General features: G+C 40.7%; 1 protein-coding gene across 1 annotated transcript; it reads left to right on the forward strand.

The window, feature by feature from the left end:
• Positions 1-573: 573 nt before the first annotated feature.
• On the forward strand, positions 574-24,962 carry SPTY2D1 (SPT2 chromatin protein domain containing 1). Its single transcript, XM_073347303.2, has 6 exons — positions 574-730; positions 13,057-13,171; positions 13,803-15,554; positions 16,617-16,776; positions 19,651-19,728; positions 21,070-24,962. Exons 1-6 carry the CDS (start codon positions 671-673, stop codon positions 21,164-21,166), a joined length of 2,262 nt encoding a protein of 753 aa, XP_073203404.1. The 5' UTR covers positions 574-670; the 3' UTR covers positions 21,167-24,962.
• Positions 24,963-26,974: the final 2,012 nt, after the last annotated feature.

Genomic DNA, 26,974 nt, shown 5'->3' on the forward strand with positions numbered 1-26,974 from the left:
TAATTAGTTTAGGAATATTTGGGCTTCTTGTGCAGCTCTGAATCCCGCCACCATCCCAGACTGCATCAGAGAGGGTGTAGAGGCCTGATTCTCTCCTCCCTGCCTTTTTTTGAGAAGGGCGGGGAGCCGGTACCACTGATTCCCCAATTCCCTGCATCCTGGACAAGGGAGTGTAGCTCTGATACCCCTCCCTTGCATCCTAAGGGCAGGGGTTGGGGAGGTGGGAAGACTGTTTAGCTGATTTCCACCTACCCGTACCCTGGTGGGTAACTCTTATTCCCCCACCCTCCCCGCTCCTTGTGGGAGGGAGCCAGAGCTCTGATCCCGTCCCCTCCCCGCACCTTGAGGGCGCAGCCTAAAGCCCTGATTCTGTCTCCCTGCAGCGGGGAAGGGGTGGAGCCGATAGAACCCAAGTCACGTATTGTTGATTACACGTGTCCCAGGCACGGGGGGGAATGTGACGTTGGCCAGGAAGTGACGTATGAAGGTGCTGACGTATACGAGGTCATATAAGAAGTTGGCTCGGCGCAGCCGTCAGTGTGAAGGGGCCGGAAGTGGTCGGGGGGGGGGGGGGGCGGGGCGGGGCGGGGCTGCAGCTGGAGTGAGGCCTCCTCAGCTGGGAGGTCTGGGGACCGTCTCGCCGCCGGAGCGGAGCCTGCCCCGGGCAGACATGGATTTCCGGGAGATCCTGATGGTGGCGTCTGAGCAGCAGGGGCTGAGCGCCGTGTCGGTGAGGGCCGGGGGGAGGGGGGGCTTTCGGGAGAGCTGGGGGGACCTGAGCTGGTCGCTGGGGCGAGTCGGGAGGGGGCCTGGGCTGGGCTGGGTCGGGCCTTGGATGTCCCTGCCAGCCCCAGAGTCCGTTGTCCGTTCCCGGGAGCCGCGCGGCGGGGGCCTTTCCAGCCACGGCTCTCGGCGCTGTGGGGGCGGAGGGGGCTTGTCCCCCGCCTGCTCTGCCCAGCTGCCCGAAAGGAGACGCTCCTTCAGGTGAAATTTGCGCAGGGAGCCGCAGTTACTGGGGTGCGGGTTGGATCCTCCTTTTCGCTGGCGTTTAAAATACAGTTGACGTTTATTTGCAACGTGGGACACCGATGCAGAAAGAAAGCCCGTGCGGGAGCAGCGCCCTTCCGAGGCAGCCCCGGAGAGCTTCTCTAGCTTGGATTGCTGTGAAATGAAGCCGGCAGCCGTGGCCGGTGGAGGGCTGCAGTGTGCTGGGGTTAATTTCTTTCTCTTAAGACAAAATGAATGTCCGCCTTTGTTCGCTTTTACAACAAACGGAATAAAATCAGTTTTATGTGGAATTAATGTAGATTTATGGATAAAATGAGCCAATTAATGGGTACAGGTGAAATCTGAAAGCAGGTAGGGGGCAAGTGGCCTGGTGGTAGTACTGTGTTAGATGGTTTGCATTCCCTTGCTCCTGTCTCTGCTACCCTGGACTGGCAGGGGCTGAAATTACTTCTAACATAGTGTACCTGTTTGGAGAGGGCAAGGAACTTCTTTCTCCTTTTTCAGCAGTGATCACTCCAGCCAGCTAAGGAAATTTACTGGTGCTAAATACTGTAGTGGTCTTGTCCATTCTTCAGTCAGAGCTTTGGGGTTCTGTTTCCCTGGTAACATTTGATACCTTCACTTACCTTGGTGTAAATTTTGGGGTGGAGGCATTTGGTTTTGGTATTAGTGAGGAATCAGCAGTTGCAGGAAAAACAGAACCTTTAACTTTTGTCTTGACAGGTAATTCATTTGCCTGTATGTTGTATTCTATCCCTAACACTTGATCTGTTTGTGTCTTGTAGTAGTTAGATGTCTTACACCTTTAAAATTACATTGTCTACTCAGTTTTCTCCTGCCGTTTTAATGGAATACTTGTATTTGCTGCCTATCCTAAATAGTTGTATGTTGTTACGATGCATTGTTGAAACAGCTCTCATGTTCCATGTCAGAGGGTCTATACTATTCAAGGGCCCAGTCCTGCTTCTGTTGCTTTTAATAGGTGTTTAGCCATAGCCATTGTCTTCAAAGGAAGCCGGATCAGCAGGATTTACTTGCATGATTAACTTAATTGTAGAGTGAAAAAATGCATTTCAGGTTTACAGGAGTTGAGGCTTCCCTGTCTCCCTGCACTGATACAGGTGAAATTAGTGCAACTTCTGCTTGTAAGCAAGGCCATCTGTGTAGTGCGGAGGGGCTTAGGTAGGGTTGCTTTTCTCGGTGAGATGTGCAGGGGGAACTGTGTGGCCTTTTAGGTGCAGCTGCTAAGGTTCATAGGAGAGGCTATTTCTTGTGGGCTTCTGAAGATAGACATCTAAGGCACCCCTGTTGACTTCAAATGTAAGGGACAATGTGGTTTAGTGGGGTCTAGCAGAATAATTCCAGATTATAGAATTTACACATGCTATTGTGAGTTCTTTGCAAACCTGCAGGACAGTTAAGAACAATTTGTTTTATTTTTTTCTTTTAGAAAACCTTAAGAAATTATGTGACAAGAATGTTGAAGTTGTACAACTAAGGACTCACACTATGGAAAGTCAATTAAGTTATGGTTTCATATGCTAGGTAACTCTCCCCCTTCTGTGTATTCTCTGCAATATCTTTAATGATCACATATGGTGTAAGCAATTTAATACATTTTTCTATAACCTTAGATCACAGTAATACAAGATGTTTGTGTATGCCTGAGTTTATGAAAGCCATTTGTATGAAAGGTATACAATAAACCATATTTACGCATCATAACTTCATGCTAAATGTACCATACAGAGTCATTAGCAAAACTTCCTGGCATATAAAGGCCACAAATTCACAGCTACATTAGCTTTTTTCTTAGTAACTTATTCCCTGAATTTTACTCAAGGAAGGCTTATTTACTATAAATAAGTTTTTAGTATGTGAGTGTTAATGAAGACTTATAGGTCTTGGTCAGTAAAGGACAAAATGTTCCAGTTTATGACAATGGGAAAAAAAACAACAGGATGCTGTGCATACTCATCTGATTTGTAGAAAAGTGTATTTGAATTTTTTAGAACTGCTATGTGGTCTTTAACTTAGACCGTATTTTAGTGCATGCTCATTAGGGTCATAGATTCACTGTAGCCTTTTCCTGACTTCTGCTGCTTTAACCTTAATGTTCTTGCAACATAGTATTTTGAGTGGAATAAAGTCATTGGCAACAAGATTTTTAAAACTGGAAAACCAAAACAGGTTGCTTAATGTCCCTGAGGGAATGCAGAAGGGCTGGGTATTTGAGACTGTCAATTTAAGGGCACTGGAAAGCTTGCTCTGCAGTCTTTCCCATCTATGTATCATTCATTGGCTTCCAGACTTCAGAATCTGTCTGTGTTTCCCTACCAATCTCCTTCTTGTATTTGGAATATCGATTTGAGTGTCTTGCTGCAGTTTTCCCTTAAAATTATTGTATGCTTTCCCAATGGAATCTAGAGCAGGGATGGGCAAACTTTTTGGCCCGGGGGCGACATCGGGGTATGGAAATTGTATGGCGGGCCATGAGTGCTCATGAAATTGCAGGAGGGGGTGAGGGCTCCAGCTGGGGGTGCGGGCTCTGCGGTGGGGCCAAAAATGAGGAGTTCAGGGTTTAGGAGGGGGCTCCAGGTTGGGGGGTGTGGGGTGAGGGCTCTGGGGTGGGGCCGGGCCAGGGATGAGGGGTTTTGGGTGCAGAAGAGTGAGGGGGATCAGGGATGGGGCAGGGTGTTGAGGCACGGGGGGGTGAGGTCTCTAAGGTGGGGCTGGGGATGAGGGGCTTGGGGTACAAGAGGGGGCTCTGGGCTGGGATTGAGGGGTTCAGAGGGCAGGAGGAGGATCAGGGCTCTGGCAGGGGATTGGGGTTCCGGGGGCGGGGGGGGAAACTCGGGCAGGCTCCAGGTGGTGCCTACCGCAAGCAGCTCCCGGAAGCATGTCCCCCCTCCAGCTCCGAGGCGCTGGCAGGCAGCTCTGTGTGCTGCCCTGTCTGCAGGTGCCACCCCTGCAGGGAACTGCGGCCAATGGGAGCTGTGGATGGGACGGTGTGCAGAGCTGCCTGGCCACACCTCTGCATACTACATAGGAGCCGGCGGGGGGTCATGCTGGCTGCTTCCTGGGAGCCGCGCAGAGCGGGGCAAGCCTCCGACCCAGCTCCCTGGCTGGAGCACAGGAGCAGGGCAAACCTCCGACACTGCTCCCTGGCAGGAGTTGAGGGCCGGATTAAATGGTCTGATGGGCCGGATGTGGCCCACGGGCCGTAGTTTGCCCACTTCTGATCTAGAGCCTCTGAGTCCCAGACTTTTGAACTCTATGCAACAATTCAGAGAGGAGGGGCTGTAATTGGGTCTAGCATAGAGATAGCTTGGCTCCAATCTTGGCCATAAATTGTTGTTTTAAGAGGAGCAATTAAGGTGGAGTTGGAATGCTGAGGTTGGGTGGGCAGCCTGCCTTGAAACTGGAACAAAAACACTACTTTCTGGTTCATCAGCCAGAACATTTGATCAGTCATTCAACATCCTTTTCTGGGTGCATAACTGGTATTGGTTCTACATATATGTTTGAATTTAAATGTGATTTTAGTAGAAAAGGTTTATAATTGCTTCATCCTATTAAGTTTCTAGGGAGTTGCCCTTTGCTAGAAGCCAAAGTGATGTTCTCTATCACTTTTTTATATAAAAGGTTATCTGTGTGAAAGTTCACTGAATTTGTCGTTATCAAAAGAAAAATATGTTTAGTTAAAAACAGTGATGGTATAACAAATTACAAATCCTGTTTGCCCACTAATGGTGCTACATAGCTGGTGATTAGGCAGTCATCAAAAGCTTCAGTGCCACAATAAGATTGCCAAAGAGAGTCATAGACTGAACATCCAGCCAGACTGTCTTAAGGACTTAGCTAAAGATAATTGGAGTGGTACTTGAGCTGCACGGAGGCTGTGTCCCTTTGGAATTTGCATTGATGATGGGGAGTGATAGTATTGCATCATGTCCCAGTAAAATTGTAGATCTGTTCATTTCCCCATAGAAAACCAAGTTCAGAAATAATAAAAAATGTTGTAAGTAGTGGTTTAATTCGGAGAGTATTCCCATTACAAGGTAAGGGATATGTTGGATTTTTTTTTTTTAAAGAAAACGCCTTGTAAAGTTATCAGTAAATACAACCATGAGTATATACACCTGGCTAATGAGCTTATTAGGCAGATGTTGCCAAAAGTTTCCATAAGAGCTGCAGAAAAGTGATATGCCCCTTGTGGTGCAGCTGCAAGCACATTTTTACCTGTCTTGTAGATATGATGCTGTACAGTGGTTTCAGTACTATATATTCAGTATTCTGCTCCAGCACAGGTTTCTAGTGTGACCTTAGGCAGGTCACTTAGGCCCAGATCCTCGAAAGTATTTAGGCGCTTAACTTCCATCTGTGCCAATGGAATTTAGGAACCTAAATACATTTCAGGATTTGGGCATTAGTACCTTGATTGTGCACCATATTAATTGATGGGAGTTTTACCATTGACTTCAGTGGGTGCAGGATTAAACTCTTGTCTCCATTTCCCCATTTGTGATAAGTGGAGACTTCTCTACTTCACAGGGGTGTTCTTTGGCTTAATGGAGATCAAGTACTTTGAGATATTTGGATGGAAGGTACTACAAAAGTGCAAAATATTGAATATGCAAAATAAAATTACAAACATTTTAACACACACTTTGAGAATAGTTACAACTAAAATCACCCCTTTATTTAGTTCTGTGCTCTGGCTGCTGCCAGGAACCTCTCATCAGTAACTGTAATGCTTTCACATAAGACAGTGCTTTTCAACCTTTTTTCGTTTGTGGACCTCTAAAAAATTTCAAATGGAGGTGTGGACCGCTTTGGAAATCTTAGACATAATCTGTCTAAGATTATGGTTGAAAACCATTGTTCTCTGGTAATGAAAACTTTTCACAGACTCCTTAGAGATAGTCTGCAGACCCCAGGTTGAAATCCACTGACAAAGGAGATCTCTTCTACTTCTGATGAAGGGCCAATCCTTATTATAGAGAATTTATAAAACACAGCAATTTGAAACCTGAAAGAGAATAGCACTTAAATCTCGTGGAGGTCACTCAAAACTGAAACAACTTTCCTCCAGACCTGCACTAATTGAAGAGATGTTATTTTATGGTAAACCAGACTTAGGTATGTGGTAAGTGAGTAAATTGAACCGTGTGGACTAATGCTGATGGATCTAAATGGGTATAGTGCAAATTGAATGTTGAAGAAGTAGCCTCCGGCGGAATTTGCAGACACACGGCTGTCAGTAACATGGTTTATATTGCACCATTATAAAAGCCCCATCCCTATAAAATTTCTTTCTTTGGCTGAGAAGTAGCACCAATGCACGAACAGCTATGAACAGATCTAGCCAACAGAGCTTATAACCCAAAGTGTATCCTTGAAAAAGGCTATGAGCAGTTGAAGACTCAAAAGATCTACTGGTGGTCATTGGAATGTGTATTACCTCCTCTAATGGGCAGTGGAAACTTTGGGCATGTCATTTCTGCATATGAAATATGAAGATTGGACGTGATGAGTAAAAACATGACACACCTATCCACAGTTATTCCACACATACATGGTTTCATGTAACTGCGTCCTACCTCATAAACCAGAGCCTAGATATACCATTCTATTAGACCAACTTCCATATGATAATGGGCAAGCCATAGGATGTGGTACAAAATGCTGGTCTGGACTGAAGGGGGTTTTTTTGTTTGTTTGTTTTTAAACTCTAAGCTTGATTTTCTTTCATAACTGAGCTCTAGGATCCAGCAGAGTCTGTGACAAAAATGTGTATGTAGGGATCTGACTTTTAATTTTTTTGTATTAATCTCTTGCTATGTAAAAGACCAACACAATCAAGGAGAAATAACTATATGGAGGGAACAGTGAAACTTGCTATTGATAAATGTTGTCAAACGGATAGAGTAAGCAGGAAAATATTTTTTCTGTGATCATTTTTAGCTACCATAATAAGTTTTATGAAAATAACATGTATAAAAAGTTCAGACGGATTTTTTTTTTTTTAGTTGTCCCTGTAAGCAAAGACATTCAAGACTCTGGTCAAGGAAATTTTCCAAATGAACATCAACTTTGAGGTTTTTGAATAGTTTACCTCAGTGGTTCTCAGCCCTGGGGGTACACACAGGTTTTCCAGGGAGTACATCAACTCATTTAGATCAGTGTTTTTTAAACTTTTTTTCTGGCCACCCAGTTGAAGAAAATTGCTGATGCCCGTGACCTAGCAGAGCTGGGAATGAGGGGTTTGAGGTGTGGGAAGGGGGCCCTGGGCTGGGGCAGGAGGTTGGGGTGTGGGAGGGGGATGAGGAGTTTGGGGCGCAGGAGGGGGTTCTAGGTTTGAGGGGGGGCTCAGGACTGTGGCAGGGGATTGGGGTGCAATAGGGGGTCACCGTTCTGCCCTGGGGATGCAGGCTCTGGGATGGAGCCAGGAAGAGGGGTTTGGGATGCAGGAAGGTGCACCGGGTTTGCAGGGAGCTCAGGGCAGAGGATGGGGGCATGGGCTTACCTCCAGCGGCTCCTGGTCAGTGGCGCAGCGGGGGTGCTAAGGCAGGCTTCCTGTCTGTCCAGTGACTGCACTGTGCTCTGGAAACGGCCAGCAGCAGGTCCTTCTCCTGGGCAGGGGGGCTGCAGGGCTCTCCTTACCTCTTGCCCGCAGGCACTGCTCCCCCCCAGCTCCACTCCGATTGGCCAGTTCCCGGCCAGTGGGAGTGCGGAGCCGGTGCTTGGGGCGGAGGTAGTGCATGGAGTCCCTTGGGCACCCCGTCTCCTCCCCCACGCTTAGGATCTGCTGCTGGCTGCTTCCGGGCACAGCGCAGTGTCAGAGCAGGTAGGGACTAGCCTGCCTTAGCTGGGCAGCTCCGCCAACCAGACTTTTAATAGCCTGGTCAGCAATGCTGACCAGAGCCACTGCGACCCAGTCCCTTCCGTTCTGCGATCCAGTTCTGGGTCTCAACCCACGGTTTGAAAACCACTGATCTAGATATTTGTCTAGTTTTACAACAGGCTACATAAAAAAAACACTAGCAAAGTCAGTACAAACTAAAATTTCATGCAGACAATGACTTGTTTATACTGCTCTGTATACTATACACTGAAATGTAAGTACAATATTTATATTCCAGTTGATTTATTTTATAATTATATGGTAAAAATTAGAAAGAGAGCAGTTTTTCAGTAATAGTGTGCTGTCACTTTTGTATTTTTATTTCTGATTTTGTAAACAAGTAGATTTTAAGTGAGGTGAAACTTGGGAATTCGCAAAACAAATCAGACTCCTGGAAGAGATACAGTAGTCTGGAAAGGTTGAGAGCCACTGGTTTACCTTATTGGTTTGAGTGGTGCTCAAATTGCTTTTGTTTTTTTCAGTTTTAAAAATTGTTTTTTAGCTATTCGAATTGTATTTTATCCTTCATGTTTTCTGAGATTATAGTTGAGAGATTACAACTATTTTTAAAAATTAATAAACTTGTGCTACTAACACCTTAAATTAATAACTAGGAGTAATTTTTGAATTTTTTCTCTCTTCTTCTACCTTGTTTATCTTTTGCATTTCATTCATCTTGTTCAGCCAAAATAGACTTTTTCTGGTTTCAGAATGCCATTGTTGAGTTGGAGACAGTGCAAGGGAATGGTTAAAAAGAAACAAACCATTCATTCTAATTTTTTCAAGTTATGAAACATTTCTATTAATATTGGATTTTGTAATAACTATACTAAAGCTAAATTTTCAGCCTGAACTACCTGACTCTTTAGTATGAGCACCAGAAGACCTGTCCCTGAATCAAGACCTTATAGTTTCTTTTGTAGAGAAAAGGTGCTATGTTATGAAGGAAATTTAAAACCAAAAAAAGTTTTGGCCATACATTAAGCAGCCATATTTATGAGCTGCAACTTTGACGCTTCTAGCTCCTGCTAGCCAAGGCATTTTAATATTTGCACAGAAATCACCCATATGGTAGTCTAACATTTATTACTTGTCATCCACCAGGTTAAGCCCAGTAGATCCCAGATCTTTATCTTTTTAAATTAATCACTGGGTTTTTTCCAGCATAGAGAAAATTCTGCTGGTTTGATGGTCTAGTTGTAGCTCAGAATGCTATGTAGAGTGCTTAACTGTGGGACTCCAGTGCAGTCTCATTCATGGACAAACAAGGTCTGAAAACACTTAGTCCTCAAACAGCTCCTCCACTTCGTTCTGGGGCACAGTAAGCTAATTTCAGAGGGATCCACATCCAGCTTGCTTGTGGCTGGTAGGGGTTGGTTGGCTGTGAGCAGAATTCAGGAAGGATGAGGTAAAAATGAGCATCCTCTGAGCATGGAGGAGGATGGTGGGGGAGCGAATATCTTCTACCAATAGAGCTCATTGATGGGATGAATAATTTTTCAATATTTTAACAGTGTACAATTGAGAACAGGCGCTTTGAACGCCCAGAGGATGAGCCTTGATAACGTATCTTATATTTTGTGAGAAAGCAAAGCCAATGTGGTACATTTTAGCAATATTTAGCCATGGAGCTGCTATCAGTTGCTACCCTGAGAGATAATCGGTGTTTACAGTTTGAGAAGCACACGGTTCCAGAATAGCTTGACCTGCTCTTTTCTAAAGGCTGTTTCTCCATTCCTTTGACAAACTTTCTGATAACTGTGTGAAACTTGATTGGTGTAGATGCTGCTTACTAGATTAAAAAGTAAAATGTTCATGCTTATCTTGTCTGTCATTCCAGGAAACTGATGTTGGAGTAGCTCACAGTTTAGACTAATCATTGAATGATGGTTCTGGAACAGCTTTGTGCTTCTGACCAACCATTCATTTTTTAAACAGAGCTAAACTTATAAACCTGTTCTGGTTATTCATTTAATGATGCTTACAAACAGTTTGAAGAAAATACTTTTTGGAACAGAACTAGTGATTCGTAACATGAGAAATACTGTAAATAATTTGAGCAGTGTTTTGTAGCTGCATCTTCAAGATCAGATAGAAATGACATTTAGAAAGCTTCCTTGACTGGGAAAGACTAATTATAAAAAATATTACTGTTTACTCTTGTTACAAGTTCACACACAAATGGTGTTGAGAGGGGTTGCTTGTAGAGCTGCTTATTCACCAGAAAGCAGTGTATTTTGTTGTATTGTAATACAGTGCTCAAAAATGCTTCTCTAACGCTTAATTTCTTTATAAGCCTTTCTAATGTGATGGATCATTCTGCATTTCGCCCTGCTATATGTGAAGCATTTTTTTCCAAGAGGTCCTTCTGTACAAAACTCTTAAACAAAATTTCCTTTTTGTACATTCATTTTTTAAAATCAGTTGTAGAAATTGAATGATAAATTTTCAAATTTAAATTTTCTGTTGGTGAAATGTGTTATCAGCTTTAGGAATGAAATCATCCACAGAGCAAGACTATAACCCGGTAGTAGCAGTGCAGGGTTCTCTAAACTGCTCACCAGGGTGCGTCAACCTTGTTCTGGAAGGATTGCCTCTAAGAACGAGAGAGTAGTTCAGTCTTTGTCTTTTCAGTTTTAGGTCTAACGTCTGAAACTGTCAACAGAAAGATCAGTCTTGATGATGTATAAATATCTGTCCAATAAGCAGTGGACTGAAGGTGCCAACTCATTTCCCATAGACCTCTGAAGAATTGTTATATGGCAATATTTTCACCCACTACAAACACGGGCTGGATTTCAACCAAAAACCCAGATGTGAAAAACTTCGTATCCCAATGCAGATCCCCTGAACTGTTTAGTTCCCCGGACAGTTTATTTTGTACCTAATAGCAAAGTTGAACAACTAACAAAACTGCTATTGGTGCCTTTCGAATGAACCCTGGAAATCTTTACTCTCTCTAGTTGTCCTTACTAATAATGTTAGTCCCATGGATTTCAATTGCAAGTGCAAAGGATTGTTGTTTGTGTGAGTTAACTACTCAAAGGAGTAAGGGGTTCGCAAGAAGTCCTCAGATTGTGAAGATACGTTTTATGTGTAGACATATCTATCAGTAGATACATTCAGGTTCTGGAAAGCTCTTTAACTTGATGCTGAATGTCAAGTTTTGCTACTGAAATGAGATTGTGGTTTTTTTAGTTTTGCTTTAGCAATTTCAGGAATTACTAAAAGGCAACTCTTAAACAGCTGCTACAGGAGCCTTGCAGCTGGTGTTCTAAGAACCAGTTTTGGCTTAGTGCTTAGTAGAAATGATCTTCTGAACCTTGAAGCTTAGTATATACATATTTGTTTTAACACAAGCTTGTATTTTTATGTAAAACACGCAAAGCATTTGTGTTGGTATGTGGCAGTCTTCATCAGAAATTAGAGCTGAAAAACTCCAGTTGGACATATACTTAAGTATGTGTAAAATTACACTGCTAACCAATTTTTCTACCTCCAGGGTATTTGGGCATAGATTTCTTTTTCCAGATGTTATCCAGTAAAATTATTTCTTAAATTAAGTGTCTTGGTCATGATGTTTGTTGAATGAGACTAACCAGTGATGGTGTGTTTCAGCACACTACCAGCTGTAGGAATACTTATGGTTTCATATATGGCAGATTTTCAGCTCATTTCCCCAGGCAATTCTTTCAAATGGGGAGGAATCTCAAAATTTTAGAGCAATTTTGTTTCACCTAGCTGTCCAATTAGCTAAAGGCTTTTGCTTATTAGCAGAAAGGAAGATATACATGTTCTAAAATTACCTTTCTTTGGTTCTCCCAGCTGCTTTTGGATTTAACTAATTTCCTCTATTTCCATTATCTTATCCATTGTCACCTTTGCTTCCTTTTCTAACCCTTTTTAGTTTGAAGCCTCTTTTGTATGAGGGAAGAAGTTCCAGTAATCGCCAATTCTCTCCTTTTTACTTCTTCCACTCCTTGAAAGTTCTGTGTGATAGTAACCACTTAAGTCAAAGGGCTTGACTGCTGTCACACTGGAACTGAAATAACTACATCAGTTTCACACCTTTAATTATGTCAGAGGAAATCTTTGTGTGGACACATATTTTGGATTAAGAGTATCCTATTTGGATGTAATGTAAATTGATTTTTTTTACCAAATTAAATGACATCCAAAGAAATTATGCTTAATCTGACATTAGGGTTCACACACAGATTTGCATCAAAAATAACTAATCATATAAAATAGAGCCAATGTAGTTATATTGATTCTAGTTTGTATGCAGGCAGACAAGGAAGGCTGGATGAAGCCTGTAAACTCTTCCCATCTGCAAAGGGGGGAGTCATGCAAGAGTGAGGTGTATTACCTCACTCTCCAGACAAAGGCTTGTGTGATGTTTGTGGTACTCCTTTCCCCTACTGGGCCGGGGAGTGTAGAGCTGCATTTGGGTCCATTCTAATGGCTGTTTCTACTAGACCACTGGTGTGGCTATTGCACACGTTTTCAATCTCCCCTCCTTTTCCTCTTCATCCCTTCTGATTCTCTTCTGTCCTCTCTTTGCGTCCATTTCCTCCTTTCTGGTTCCTTGTCCTTTTTATGCCCAGAATGGCTCCTTTGCTATGACTTTTGTACATAGGGCCTGTTCCTGTGCAATGCAGAGCCGCCTCATTTCTTGTTAAAGTCTGTTGCTTAATGAATATTGCCTTTCATTGTTAACCTATTTAAAGCCAGATAAATCCCTGTTACTGAGGCTTTGTCTACACTAGCACTTTTGTCAGCAAAACTTTTGTTGGTCAGGGGTCTGAAAAAACACACCCCTGACTGACATAAATTTCATCGACAAAAGCACCAGTGTGACCTGCGCGATGTTGGCAGGAGAGCGTCTGCTGCCGACATAGCTACCACCGTTCATTGGGGTGGTTTAATTATGCCGGCAGAAGAGCTCTCTCCTGCTGGCACAGAGAGGCTGCACAGGAGACTTCACAGCTGCGCAGGTGCAGTGTACAGCTGTGCTGCTATAAAGTCCATAGTGTAGCTAGCCTAAACTTCTCATTGACTGTGATTTTCCCACTTAGTAAAAACAGCGATAAATATTAAGACCTTTGTTTTCTTCTGATCAATTTGCTTTCTCTTTGCAGAAAAGATACAGTTTGGCAGTAGGCCCTCCCAAAAAAGATCCAAAAGTCAAAGGTGTCCATTCTGCAGCAGTGCAAGCTTTTCTGAGACGGAAAGAAGAAGAAAATAGGGGAAAAGGTACCTGTTAAAGTTGTTCAGAGTATTCCCTACTGGAGAACAACTTCTTCAGTGACTCTGTTTGGGACATTTTTACCCTACTCCTTACGTGCCTTTGAATATTATTGTTATAGATCCCCACGCTTTGGAATGTCCTTTCATAATTCCTGCAGAGTCAGAACCACTGTAGAGCAGGGCTGCGCATGTTCTCCTTTGTGAATCCAAATGTTTGCTCAACAGCACTTCTGCACTCGTTGTCAAAGCAGCAAGAATGGACTAATAGCATGAACCAGGAGAGGGCACAAGGAATTGTTCTGAACTTTTGTACAGTTTTTAATATTGAAAAAACTGTATTTAACAGTGTCTGAAAGTGACAAAAAGCCAGGATTCCTGTCTTTACGTCAGAACATTGTGCCTTTAAAAATTAGATACGCTAACCCTCGTCTGGATTAATTTTAAATCTTTTGGCTATAGACTTTATTCAGACTGTTGGTGTTTTTAAGTTGTGTGTATGTTCCCTATAGTTGTTGTTATGCAGACTGAACTGTAGCCATGTTCTTCATAATATTTACTTAACCCCTCTGGAATTCTTTATCTCCAGAAATTTAGATTAGACGTGACTGAAAAATCTTTTCCTGATATTCTTTTACAGAACTAGAGGCAAAAAGGAAGAAGGAGGAACTTCTAGCTAAGCGTATTGAACTGAAACATGACCGAAAAGCAAGAGCTATGGCTTCACGGACTAAGGACAACTTTTATGGCTATAATGGCATTCCTGTTGAAGAGAAGCCTAAAAAGAGGCAGACTTGTGAAAGTGTTGATCGATGCACAGATGCAGAATATATGACAGAAGATGAGGCAGAGCGATTTGAATACAGTCAGACTGAATCTGAGCATGAACCAGAAGAATATGAAGAGAAACCATCCAAAGCTGCAGTGAAACCAAAGGCACTTCCCAAAAGTGCTCCTACCCCTATGAACTTTGTAGATCTTCTGAGGCTCGCTGAAAAAAAACAGTATGAACCAGTAGAAATAAAAGTAGTGAAAAAGACAGAAGAAAGGCCAAGAACAGCAGAAGAATTGAGAGAGAAAGAATTTTTGGACCGGAAAAACAAAAAAGGGGAAACCCAAAAAGAGAAAAAAAAACCTGAAAAAGAGATTAAGAATGTAACTGCATCAAGTTCTTCAAATAAAGTGTTTTCTCATAAAGAGTTTATAAATGCAAAACTCAGTAAAAACTCAGTGGATAAACATTCCTCTTCAAAAGGCAGCTTCCCCTCTCAGTGTGGTGCTGATAAGAAATCCAGTGGGCCTGTGTTTAGCAACAAACATGCAAGGTCATCATCTTCTTCCAAATCCAGTCAAGTGGAAAAAGCAAAAGTTACACAAAATGGATCTTTAAAAAGGTCATCGAGTGGCATCCATAGTAAATCTTCAGTCAATGGAGTAGGAAAATTTGGGTCAAGCTCTCATACACCAAGCTCAAAAGCACCTGCTAATGGGGCTCAGAAACTACAGTCTGCTAAAGAACTTAATCTGAAAAAATCTACTTCTATCCATACAAAACTGGGTAGTGCAGCACCCCCTCAGCATGAAATTGTTAAAAATTCCAGCTCTGGGAGGCCGGGGAGCAGTGCGGGGATGGGCGGGACCGGGCGGCCGGGGAGCAGTGCAGGGATGGGCAGGCTGCCCAGCAGTGCAGGGACGGGTGGTCCTGGGTGGCTGGGGAGCAGTGCGGGGATGGATAGGCCAGGGAGCAGTGCAGGAACGGGCAGGCCCGGGCAGCTGCCCAGCAGTGCAGGAACGGGCGGGCCTGGGCGGCCGGGGAGCAGTGCGGGAACGGGCGGGCCCGGGCGGCTGGGGAGCAGTGTGGGGATGGGCAGGCCGGGGAGCAGGGCGGGGACGGGCGGGCCCGGGCGGCCGGGGAGCAGTGCAGGCACAGGCGGGCACGGGCGGCCGGGGAGCAGTGCGGGATTAGGCAGGCCGGGGAGCAGTGCGGGAACAGGCGGGCCTGGGCGGCTGTCCAGCAATGCGGGAACAGGCGGGCCTGGGCGGCTGCCCAGCAATGCAGGAAAAGGCGGGCCAGGGCGGCCAGGGAGCAGTGTGGGGACGGGCAGGCCGGGGAGCAGCGCGGGGACAGGCGGGCCCGGGCAGCCGGGGAGCAATGCCGGGACGGGCGGGCCTGGGCGGCTGGGGAGCAGTGTGGGTACAGGACCTGGAAAATCAGTCAATTCAAGCATGGGACCTGGGCGACCAGGTAGTGGCTCAGTTGTACCTCCAAAACCTAAGTGCACTGTTGTATCAGAAACAATTTCATCTAAAAATCTAGTCTCCAGACCAAGTAATGCACAAATGAATGGAACGAGACCTCCTCCAGGGCATAGACCAGTGTTTCATCCACAAGGTATGCTGTTTTCAGCAAATAATGTTTTGTGTTATAAATAAGTTTCATGCATTACTTGTTCCACACTTCTGAGGTTGAAGTTGATCAGAATTGCAAGTGAGGTTGTAGATAGATTTTTCTAAGTGTATCTGATAGCCAGAATGGCATTCTGAAGAGTGCCACTAAATAGCAATATGACTTTTTCTCTCCCCTTGCTGCTCATTGCAATATTTCTTTCCTCTTCACCTGACACTTACACCCAAGAAAATAAGATCCTCAGATAGGTGAGGTCTTTTCCAGTGAAAAAGAACAAAATTAATAAATAGAAAGGAAGGAGAGAGGAGTCCAACTAGCCAAAAAAATGTAATTAGGTCTTTTCAGGTAACTTTTATAACCACAAGCTACTTTTTAAGGGTAGGTGGGTGAGTGGCCAAAGGGGAAAGAAATGAAGGATTCCTGAGGCCAGGTGTCATTTAAAATAGTGAAGAATTAATTAAATTTTAATAGTGCCTTCTGTTCAAAGATCTCAAAGTACTTCATAAACATTAGGCCCCACAACAAACCTGTGAAGTATGCTTAGTAAGTGTTGTCTGGATTTACTCCACCTTGTTGGCATGGGGAAGTGAAGTTTTAAAAAAAATCTTTGCAGTTGTAAATGGGATAGCACTTTTGCAAACCAGTGTGTTTGAAATTCCATGGTTGAGCAAGTATGCAGGCATAAATTTACCTTTCATTCTGGCAGTTCCTCTGGGATGCAGTTGACTGTAATGATGGGAAACTTGTCTTGTACATGTAGCTTAGAGGAAATATTTCCTCTTGCTGAGACTCTTGGAATGTCCAAATCAGTGGGTTTTTTTTTAAAAACTCAGTCTTGCAGCCCAGAGCTGCAAATTGTACCTCAAATAATAGATATATCTGCACAGAGTCCAGTGAAATCATTTATTTATCAAGAAGAAGAAGAGGGGAGAGAAGTAATGGGGAAAAGCATAAATAGAAAAATAATAAAAATCATTTCAGTAGTGAAGATTATTTTGTAACACATGAGTTACAAAAGTCGTAAATATTTTTACTCTTTCTCTTTAGGTCTTCCAAGGCCTTCTCTTCCACCTATAAGTTATAAAAGACAAATAGAAGATGATGAGGAATATGATTCTGAAATGGATGATTTCATTGATGATGAAGGGCAACCCCAGGAAGAAATATCAAAACATATTCGAGAAATATTTGGCTATGATCGGAATAAGTAAGAGAAATTAAGATGTAACAATATTTTCATGTCCTACATTAATTTTGTTTGACCAGCTCTTTTCTTCTGAAACTGTAAATTGTTAAACACTTAGTGTTGCACCCAACATAGGGGAATTCTTTATTAGACCTTGTTCTAACAGGCAAGAACTGATCACAGAACTAAAAATTAATGGTAGCTTAGTTACAAGTGATCATGACTTGATCACATTTATAATGTGCAAGCAGAAGAAAGTCCAACCAGTAGAGTGAGTGAGTGTGTGTGTGTATGTATGTATATATATATATATATATAATATATATATATACACACTTATATCCATATATATACTTGATGCTTTAACAGAGCCAACTTTACAAAGCTGAAAACAATTATGAGCCAAATCAGCTGGAAGGAAGAATTTAATCAGAAAAAATGTGAATGATAATTGAGGATCATTTAAAAACATCTTAGTAAATGCTCCAATGTCCACAATTCAACAACTGAGGTGGAAGGTCATGCTGGTTAAAAAAAACCAATCTGATTTAGAGGGGAAGTGAAGGCAACAATAAAAAAAATATATAACAAATGGAAGAAGGGAGATGTTGACAGTGATGAATATAAATTGAAAGTTAGGAATTGTAGAAAATTGATAGGTTTCAGAGTAGCAGCCATGTTAGTCTGTATTCGCAAAAAGAAAAGGAGTACTTGTGGCACCTTAGAGACTAACCAATTTATTTGAGCATAAGCTTTCGTGCATCTGATGAAGTGAGCTGTAGCTCATGAAAGCTTATGCTCAAATAAATTGGTTAGTCTCTAAGGTGCCACAAGTACTCCTTTTCTTTTTGAGAAAATTGATAATGGAAGTAAAAGGACACAAGGAAAAATCTATAGCCAGCAGAATTAAGGACAATAAGAAGGACTTTTAAAAATATGTTGGAAACAAAAAGAATCCCCTGACAATGTTATTGGTTTAATACTAGATGGAAATGGTAGAATTATCAATAATCAGAAAAGACAGAAGAGTTCAAAAAATATTCCTGTTCTGTATTTGGGGGTAAAACAGATGTTATAGTCTAATCACATAGTGATTACGTGCTTTCCATTCCACAAGTATTTTTGGAGAGTGTTAAACAGAAGCTACTAAAGTTAAACGTTATTAAATCAGCAGGTCCAGATAACTGCCATCCAAGACTTTAAAAAAGCTGACTGAGGAGCTCACTGGATTATTAATGTTGATTTTCAATAAGTCTTGGGGCATTGGTGAAGGTCCGGAAGATGAGGAGAAAGTTGATGATGTGTCAAGTTTTAAAAAGGATAAGTGGGATGTCCTGGGTAATTATAGGCCTGGCAGCCTGATGTGGGTCCCAGGCAAGATAGCGGAGTGGCTGATATGGGTCTTGATTAATAAACACTTAAAGGAGGGTAATGTAATTAATGCAAATCAACACGGCTTTATGGCAAATAGAGTCTATCAAACTGGCTTGATATCTCTTTTTTTCATGAGATTACAAGTTTGGTTGATAAAAGTAATAGTTTTGCATAATATATTCAGACTTCTGTAAGGTGTTTGACGAAGTACTGCATGATGTTTTGATTAAAAACTAGAATGATATAAAATTTTGTGGTAATAGAACATAAATGACGAAATTATCAATTCTTCACGTTGCCGTATGTGATACCTGACAATATGTATTTCCAGCCCTGTGGTATTTAATGCCTTCTATGGAAGCCTGTAAGACTCTCTTCTAAATAGTTATGCTATATTCAACATTATAGTATCTTGTTGCCTAAGGGTCAAGCTCTGTAACTAGCTCTTCAATTTGTGTTAACTGTTCTGTCAGGTGGTCAAACCTCTGATATATTTGTTGCATAGAGCAATAAACATATGTACACACTGACCAAGAAATGAAACCTTTTATTTTCCTCGTTTCGTACTCTGCCTCCTTTCTTAAGGTATATTTTTAAACGTAATGATATTTCAAAAACCTCAGTTTTTCTTGATAAAACAATATTTTCTTTGGCACAGTGTGGCAACCCTAATAGAGTTGCCATGTAAGCATAACCCACCATATGAATTAATTAGTTTGAATAGTATCAGGCGAACACTTTTGACCTGAAGATTTGTGAAGCAGAAATATTATCCTCTTCTGCTTGCAGTTGTTCTTCCACAGCTGTCTTACCAATCAGTATGGCTGTCATTAAAATATCATGACTATTCAACCACAAGAGGTGAACCCCCTCAAACTGTTGAATTGTGTGAAGGAGGAAGCAGTTGCCTACTTGGTTTCTACTTGACTTCCATTTGTCTTTTTTTGGTGGATGAGAAGGAAGGTGGGCAACTAAACAGTACAAAGTCCTAGATAAGAAAAAGAGCAAAACTATTCAAATAAGAGACTAAAAAAACCTGGCATACTGTCAAGTGCTTTTCTTTTACTATGTTGGTCTTGTGGCTCAAAGACTAAATCATATGGATACATTTGTTAGTTTTTAATGAAGAATACTAGGAAGGATTTCAGTCTTTTCCATATTATGCTGTTACGGACACCTGGACCTTCAACAGCAGGTCTGATATAGTTAGCACTGCAACAGAAACTAAATGGAATGGGCCATGTCAAGTGTCAGATGTGCTGCATAGGACAGGACACGCTTTCTGTAATTCACTATTGAACATGGGTTAACAAATACTCGATTAAGTAAGTTAAAGTATGTTTATTATTCAGTGGGTTAAAACTTGATTTTAATTTTTTGGAGAAATGTAATTGGGTATATATCAGGATAAGCTTTTTAAAAAAACATGCCTATTCATAATTCAGCCATATATATTAGTATTGACTAGCTCTAATTTTTGTTTCTCATTATATTGGATTAAATATAAGTATTTGCTTTCAGATATAAAGATGAAAGTGATTATGCCTTACGTTACATGGAGAGCAGCTGGAAAGAGCAACAGAAAGAGGAAGCCAGGAGGTATGAATTAGGTTTAAGTTTTGGTAGCAAGAATTTTCTTCTCCTTACTACTGTACTAGAATCTTTAAGTCATGCAGCTGAGTTAAAATGGACATTTGTCGGGTGAAATCTGGTCCTAAATATAAGCTTTGTGAAAACAGGCTTACATACAACTTAAGGCCAAATATCTTCCCTAAGTGTCTTATAGTTCCAGTCAAAAAACGTTAACAAACCTTGTGGTTTATCACTTAAATATTGTAGAATTTTGCTAATTCTTGAGAGCTGGAAAAAGGAATTGACTAGTAAATGCATATATAAACAGTGTCCAGACACAGAAATGCAAGTATAGTAATAATAAAATAGTGAAAAATAAAGCAGATTTTTGAATTTCAGTCATGCATATCTGGGGCCTCTCTTCAATGGCAATATGACACAGACCAACAGTCTGTAGTAGATTTTTATTTTCTGCATGGTTTGAAGAGGAATGTGGTGCAGTTATAAAATCTACTCAGTGTTTTACCCCAGCTACTGAGTACCAGGACTCAAATATAGAGACATTTACAGAAGTTTCCTGTTTCCATTATTGGGCCTTTACATTATCTTTTAAAAGGTGTGTTATGTATTGCATACTTGCAGCTTCTCACCCCAAGGTTGGCCAGTAGGTCTTGATTGCTTCCCCAGGTACAGCTACTTGAGCTGTAGCTCACGAAAGCTTATGCTCAAATAAATTGGTTAGTCTCTAAGGTGCCACAAGTACTCCTTTTCTTTTTGCGAATACAGACTAACACAGCTGTTACTCTGAAATCTTCTCACAAAGTTAGTCAGCCTGCAATATGGAGTTATGGGGACCAACTGTCCAATCAATTACTTGAATGCTACACAGCAGTTGCTGTTCACCAGGTTGTGTGATTGGGACCCTGAAACAAGGGTTTTTCAATGTTGATCACCTGGCTCCCTGTTTAATTGAAAAACCTGTTTTTGAAGGTTTTAGATGCTCCCCTTAAAAGTCTAAGGAAAGAGTGGTATTAATTGTAAAGCACCTGCGCAAAATATCTTTCTCTCTACCCCAAAATGCTTTTAACCAAATATCCTAGGCTTGTTGTGCATCCTTGAAGTGGAGAGAGATCTTTGTAACCCAACAAACCTAAACTTCTGGGTACCTTGCAGCTTTCATTTAAAAAGAAAAATGTCTTAAGCCAAACTTCAAATATTTGAATACTTGGTGTATTTATTACTTTAATTTAAACTCTAAATTTGGGTTAGTTACTTTTTCTACATGAAAAGGAGAGCAGGAGTTGTACACGTTAATGTCTCCTGGGTAGTAGTAGTGTAAACGATTTGATATCTTCTCTTATTTGGCAGTTTGAGACTTGGTGTCCAAGAGGACCTAGAAGAGCTGAGACGTGAAGAGGAGGAATTGAAACGTAAGAGGCAGGCAAAGAAGCTGAGGACACGTTAACTGATTTATAGTGGTTTTGTTCTGTTTTTCTACTATCCTGGTCACCCCTTTGCCTCCATATTTCAGCTCCTCGTATAGTACAACTTTAGTTTTTATTTGCTTATTGGTGAGCAAGAAAATATGTAAAGGGAGGAAAGGGCATAGAAAAACAAGGCTTTAGTTTGACCCTAAAATATTTATTTTTAATACTTGCCAGGGTTAATTTTTTACAAAAATAAACTAATGCAGATTTTTGGAATAAAAGCTATTAATTAGTTTCCATTAACTAAATTAGTTCAAAATGCCAGCAGAAATATTGACTAACTATGCACTGGCTTGCAAGATTTATGTGGGCCCATACACCAGTAAATCAGACTTGCATTCTTCATTTGACATGTGGAAAAAAAAAAGATGAATGCCATTTATGTTCCTTAGTTATTTTTGAGAGATAAAAGTACTGCTTTGTGTCTTAAATCTCCTGAGTTAGGATCCCTCAAAATATTGAAATATCTTCTGTTCAAAATAGCTTGGTTGTAAATTTCAGCCATTGTTTAAAGCAATAAAATGATGTTTTTCTGATTTGAGAACCTTGTGTCTTAACAAAAATAGTAATTAAACAGAAGAACCTTCGATTTCTAAAAAAATGCTTGTCTTTCATTATACCTTGCATTTACCAGTGTGACCAAGATTACACTGGCGTTTTTTATGTCTGGAATGCCCGTGCCAACCGATTTCAGTAAAACACAAATAATAAACCTTTTTCCTGGAAAATAGGAATTTGCAGCGTTTGTATATAACTAGTGCTTTTTGGCTCAAGCAAATGCTAAGGAATTTTTTTCTGCCCTGTAAATCTTAAAATTGGTTTTACAGTTTCATCTGTTTTTACATATTGAGTGTACAGTACACTTTTATGTTTTTTCTTGCATTAAAAATCAGGTTTTTAAAATATGAAACAGTTATTTATGCAAGCAGTTCCAAAGTCTGGAAGAGTACATGAGAATTAAGTTGTGTGAAATACAGAATTTTCAGATTTTTTTTTTATGATCAAGCCAAGATGCATTTGCAATTCCTCTGTGATATCAAATAACTTTGCAGTTGTCATCCTGAATTTAACTAGTGAATACTTCTGATTTAATTTTAGCGAACCAAAAATTCAAATGTAATGAGTATCAAGAGAGTTCTGCCCTCTATTTTGATGCCCATATTGCACCTTTATGTCAAACTATGCACTACAAAGATAAGTTTCCTCTCAGAAAATAAGCATGTAAACAATACGCACAGGGTTCATCTAAATCTGCAGCGATTGCACTCTGGGTTCACAGCCCTAATCTAATGATGCATTACTTTTTATCCCCCCACGCTACCACAGTGAGTGGTCTCATCAAAAAGCCTGGATCACTGCTCTACTCTGCTTCAAGCATTAGCTCTCCGTTAGTAGGACTTCTACCATTCAATACTGAAACTGTTGCTAACCTCTAATGCTAGAAGCATTTGGCAAAGTGTTACAAGGTTATTGGGGGTAAATGGAAGAGACTGGCCAAGGAATAAGGAAGAGGTGGGGGAAGAGAAATTGCATGCAAAATGAGTAGATACACAAGGAAGGAGGGAACTTAGCCTCTCAGAGAGCATTTCATGTCATTGCTGCCTCCAGAAACACCAATTCTGGCATCAAAGTGGAAGGACCAATATTGGCAGCAGGTGACCTGACTTGTAAGGAAAAAGGGGGCATTGTCCCTATTATAAACTGTTTTGGCAGTGGTGTAGCATTCCATCTTTTCAATACATTGCTAAAATGAATGAACCCTTTGAATAGTTGTTACAGGTTTGTGTAGTAGTAATTGACAGATACCCAAATGAAGGTAATTACCAGTGCGCCTCTGTATTTTTTTAAAAACTGTGTATATTGAATAACATAAAAATTGGTCCATCTCTATTGTACCTGCTCAATATACATATATATATATTTGAGATGATGCAAGATACTGTAACCTGATTGGTTGATTATTTACATGTCATTGTATGTTTGCTCTGCTTAATGGGACCAACTGAATTGTTTGCTGTAGTTTCTAGAATTATCCACTCAAGACAATGACTGAATGTTGGGACTATGACCAAGTTGCTGTTCATTTTTTTTAAACTGAATTGAACCTCTAGGTCTTTGTCAGCCCAAATTATATATTAGCCCCAAACAATAATCTGAAATGTTGAAAAAAACTTCGGAAATGAAAAACGTATTCACTGTTTGATCCACTGACATTTTCAAAAGTGTATATTAGAAAATGACACTTCTAAAATATTCAGTTTAGAGCTAAATCTGCATTTCAGATAAAAATAGATGAAATAAAGCCCTGATTATCCTTTTTTTACTTATGTACTTGGCAGAGATATGCTGTAATTAACCACTATTACAAGATTAGTTCAACTCTTTAATCTTGAAAGCACTGTGTTGTCATTTGTCTTATACAATATAACTGGAATATCATCTCCATTGCCAACCTTCCTCAAACACAGTACACCTTGTGCTGTATTTGTTTCCTCATAAAATAATAATTAATTTTTTTTTTGATATTTCATATAGAAATTTAATTCATCTTTGCAGTCAGGAAATACTTTCTCATAGCTAGTATGGATTACTAATGATTTTTCAAACTTTGTACAGGTTACTATATTTTAATTAACATGTCTTTGTACATCTACTGCATTCTTACTGCTTGTAAATCAGCTAGGAAAGTACTAAAAAAATATTTTATATCCAAAAGTCTGTTTACTCTCTACCAGATAGTTAATTTTATTTTGTTAATGTCGTCAATATCTGATGACTCTTCAAAAGACTTTCAAGTAAAAAACAAACAACAACAAAACACTGCCTATTCCTGTTTATAAGGATTACATGTTAAGCCAGTGACGTTCATCGTAATTAAACGTTTGGGGGTTTTTTTTGGTTTTTAGATTTTTAATTCAGTGTTTGAAGATGTGCCTTTTTTTTTTTTTTTTTTTACTAAATTGGGTGTAAAAAATCTATTCATGAATGTAGGAGTATAAAAAAGTAAAGGTTAGTCTGTTTCTGCTATCACGGATGACAGATCCTTTCAACTTGATAGTCTGAAATGATTAGTTTTCATAAAACCCTTCCAGGTCAGGCTTCAACTGCACAGTCACAGTAGCTATTTCTTTACCTGTATTACTAAAAGAAATTAAAGGCACTTTGTATTCAACTTTTTGAAAATGTTTTGTATTCACAATTCAGCTGTGCTTACACATCACAGCACTGTCCGGAGGTCAGGGTAGTGCATATCACAGGAAGCCTTAGTGTGCAATTCTGTCCTGTGCTTTAAAGTAGAAATCTTTCAAAGTATATGAAATCTCCTCACTGGAGTCTGGAATTATTTTTGTGTAAACCCCAAAATTGTGCAAGAAAACTTTTTTTTTTCATTTTGAAACTTAATTAGTATCTGAAGCATATTTCCCAATACAGCAGGAGACCAAAACAGAGAGAGAAAATATATGGAGAGAGACTGGTGTTTAAATTGTGATGAATATACTTGACTTTTATTTATTCTGGTGAGTGTGATGCAATATTGAATTGTCAGTGTGTAATTGAATGCTTTCTGTTTTAGCCTCTGATTTTCTTTGGGGGTTTCATTTGTGCACAGTGTCTTTTTACACAATGTGACAAATCAGGTAAAAACTTACATAGCTTAACTGTTTTCTGGGTGCTGGCAAGAAAGTGTATACTTTTGCACATGCAGAGTGCAGATAAGTTTTGCATATGTATATAATAAATTACAGGTATTAAACATTTTATTTATATTTGTCATTGGTTTGCGTTAATTTATATAAGATTTATACAATTTTTTTTCCTCCCAGACTCCTTACAGGATACTAGGTGAGCCCCAGTTGTCCTGAAGGGGAAGAAAAAAGTGATCACAAGTGCTCATATAGCCAACCTCAATGTATGAAAATCTAGCAGGGTAACTCAGCCATTCAGAAAAGCAAATTTTGAGACTGCACCGTGACAGGCCATCCCTCCACTCAGTGCTGACTCCATCCGTATGCCCAACGTATTTATAATGAGACTTTTTGCCTCGTTTTGCTGACAAGAATGGGGCCCACAGGGGGAATTTTAGGAACAGTGTGCCATGCACAGTTTCAGGTCTGATTATGACAAACTTTTTGCCCTGTTACTGACCAGCTTCTGAAATAGAAAAGATTTGGAGCCTGTTTCTCCATTGCCTCATCCCTCATGGTTGTTCTCTTCTATGAAAATTGGGTGTAAATCAGTACCATTCTAATTTGGTAGCAATTTGTATTCCTTGCATGAGGGTAAATGAATACACAGGATGCAAGGTAGTGGAAATCAGGTCATCTGCTTCCCTTTTTTGGGAGAACAGAATGGGTTAGTGCTTTTGGGGTACACTTAGAAGCAGAAACTTATTCCAGGGGCGATCATATTTTAATATTAATACCTTGTTTTGCTTTGAAGCTGTGGTTTTTCCAGGTTTTGTTTCCTTTTCTGCCGCTTAACTACAACTTAATTTATTTAAAATAATTTGTCAGATTTCTTGATCACTAGATTCTTGGATACACTGAGCATATTACATTGTAATTTTGTCTTTGTGCAGGATGTAATTAGTTTCCTAGGGTAAATGGGACTATTAATGTCAAGCCTTCCCTACGCTGTAGCTCACGAAAGCTCATGCTCAAATAAATTGGTTAGTCTCTAAGGTGCCACAAGTACTCCTTTTCTTTTGGCTTTTTATGGCTACAGTCAGTGGCTTTCCCCAGAACAGATCTGGTTCTTAGGTTGCCTTTGGAAACTTCATTCACAGCTCTCTGCGCTGGTGTCAGCTGAACTGTTTCCATCCTCTCCCAACTCCTCCCCCCCCCCCCGGCATTTCCTCCAGATTGGTAAATTTTTCAGATTAGCCCATGCATTTCAGGTGCTGTTTGTGCTCAACTCCTCCATTTTCCTCTTTTGGTGAAAAGCAGGCCACTAGCACTTATTTCCCCCTTCTGATGGACTTGTCCTTTGGATTAAGTTTGTTGAAGGCTGCCCTGTTGCTTGCTATGGTGCTGGTGAATGGTTCAGCAGACTTGGCTCCATGTGCAGTGAGACTGGTAGCCAAGTTCATTTCAAAATGTTCTGCATACTTGCATGTTCACGGCAGATTGATATTGTAGAGAGAATAAGAGCTTTGATTATTTTTTTTATGTTAAGCACAAGGGCCCACTTCTGAATTTATTTGCATTCCTCAAACTAGGGTTTCAAGCCTCCTAATTCCTCAAATTTGGTGGCAATGTTCTAGTTTCTGACATTTGGTGCCACCGTACTTCTGTCCATTTTATATACATCAGACAAAGGATCTTGGGTTCCAGTGATTTAGAATCCTGTGTACACTGGGTCTCTTGAATTGCTTGAGTTATGCCTGGGGGGTCTTACATGCTCAGGGGCTAACTGGTAGCCATATTCGAGGTCGGGAAGGAATTTTCCCTCAGGTCAGATTGGCAGAGACCCTGTGGGTTTTTCACCTTCCTCTGCAGCATGGGGCACGAGTCACTTGCAGGTTTAAACTAGTATAAATGGTGAATTTTCTGCACCTTGAAGTCTTTAAACCATGATTTGAGGACTTCAGTAACTCAGACAGAGATTAGGGGTCTATTACAGGAGTGGTGAGGTTTGGATTAAATGATCATGATGGTCCTTTCTGACCTTAAAGTCTATGAGTCTATATGGCTGAGGCCAGGTAATAAAAAGCAGTCTTTTCCAGCACTCCTATGTTACCAGACTTTTTAAATGTGGTATTGGAAGCCTGCCAAGGTCAGAAGCAT

Source organism: Lepidochelys kempii, chromosome 6 (genome assembly GCF_965140285.1).
Source record: "Lepidochelys kempii isolate rLepKem1 chromosome 6, rLepKem1.hap1, whole genome shotgun sequence".
NCBI classification, from domain to species: Eukaryota; Metazoa; Chordata; order Testudines; family Cheloniidae; genus Lepidochelys; species Lepidochelys kempii.

Bases quoted from the DNA above. Each gene is read 5' to 3' on its own strand.
- SPTY2D1 (XM_073347303.2), top strand. From the start codon at position 671: ATGGATTTCCGGGAGATCCTGATGGTGGCGTCTGAGCAGCAGGGGCTG. The intron at 731-13,056 runs GTGAGGGCCGGG...TTCTCTTTGCAG, and splicing joins AGGGGCTGAGCGCCGTGTCG to AAAAGATACAGTTTGGCAGT. The intron at 13,172-13,802 runs GTACCTGTTAAA...ATTCTTTTACAG, and splicing joins AGAAGAAAATAGGGGAAAAG to AACTAGAGGCAAAAAGGAAG.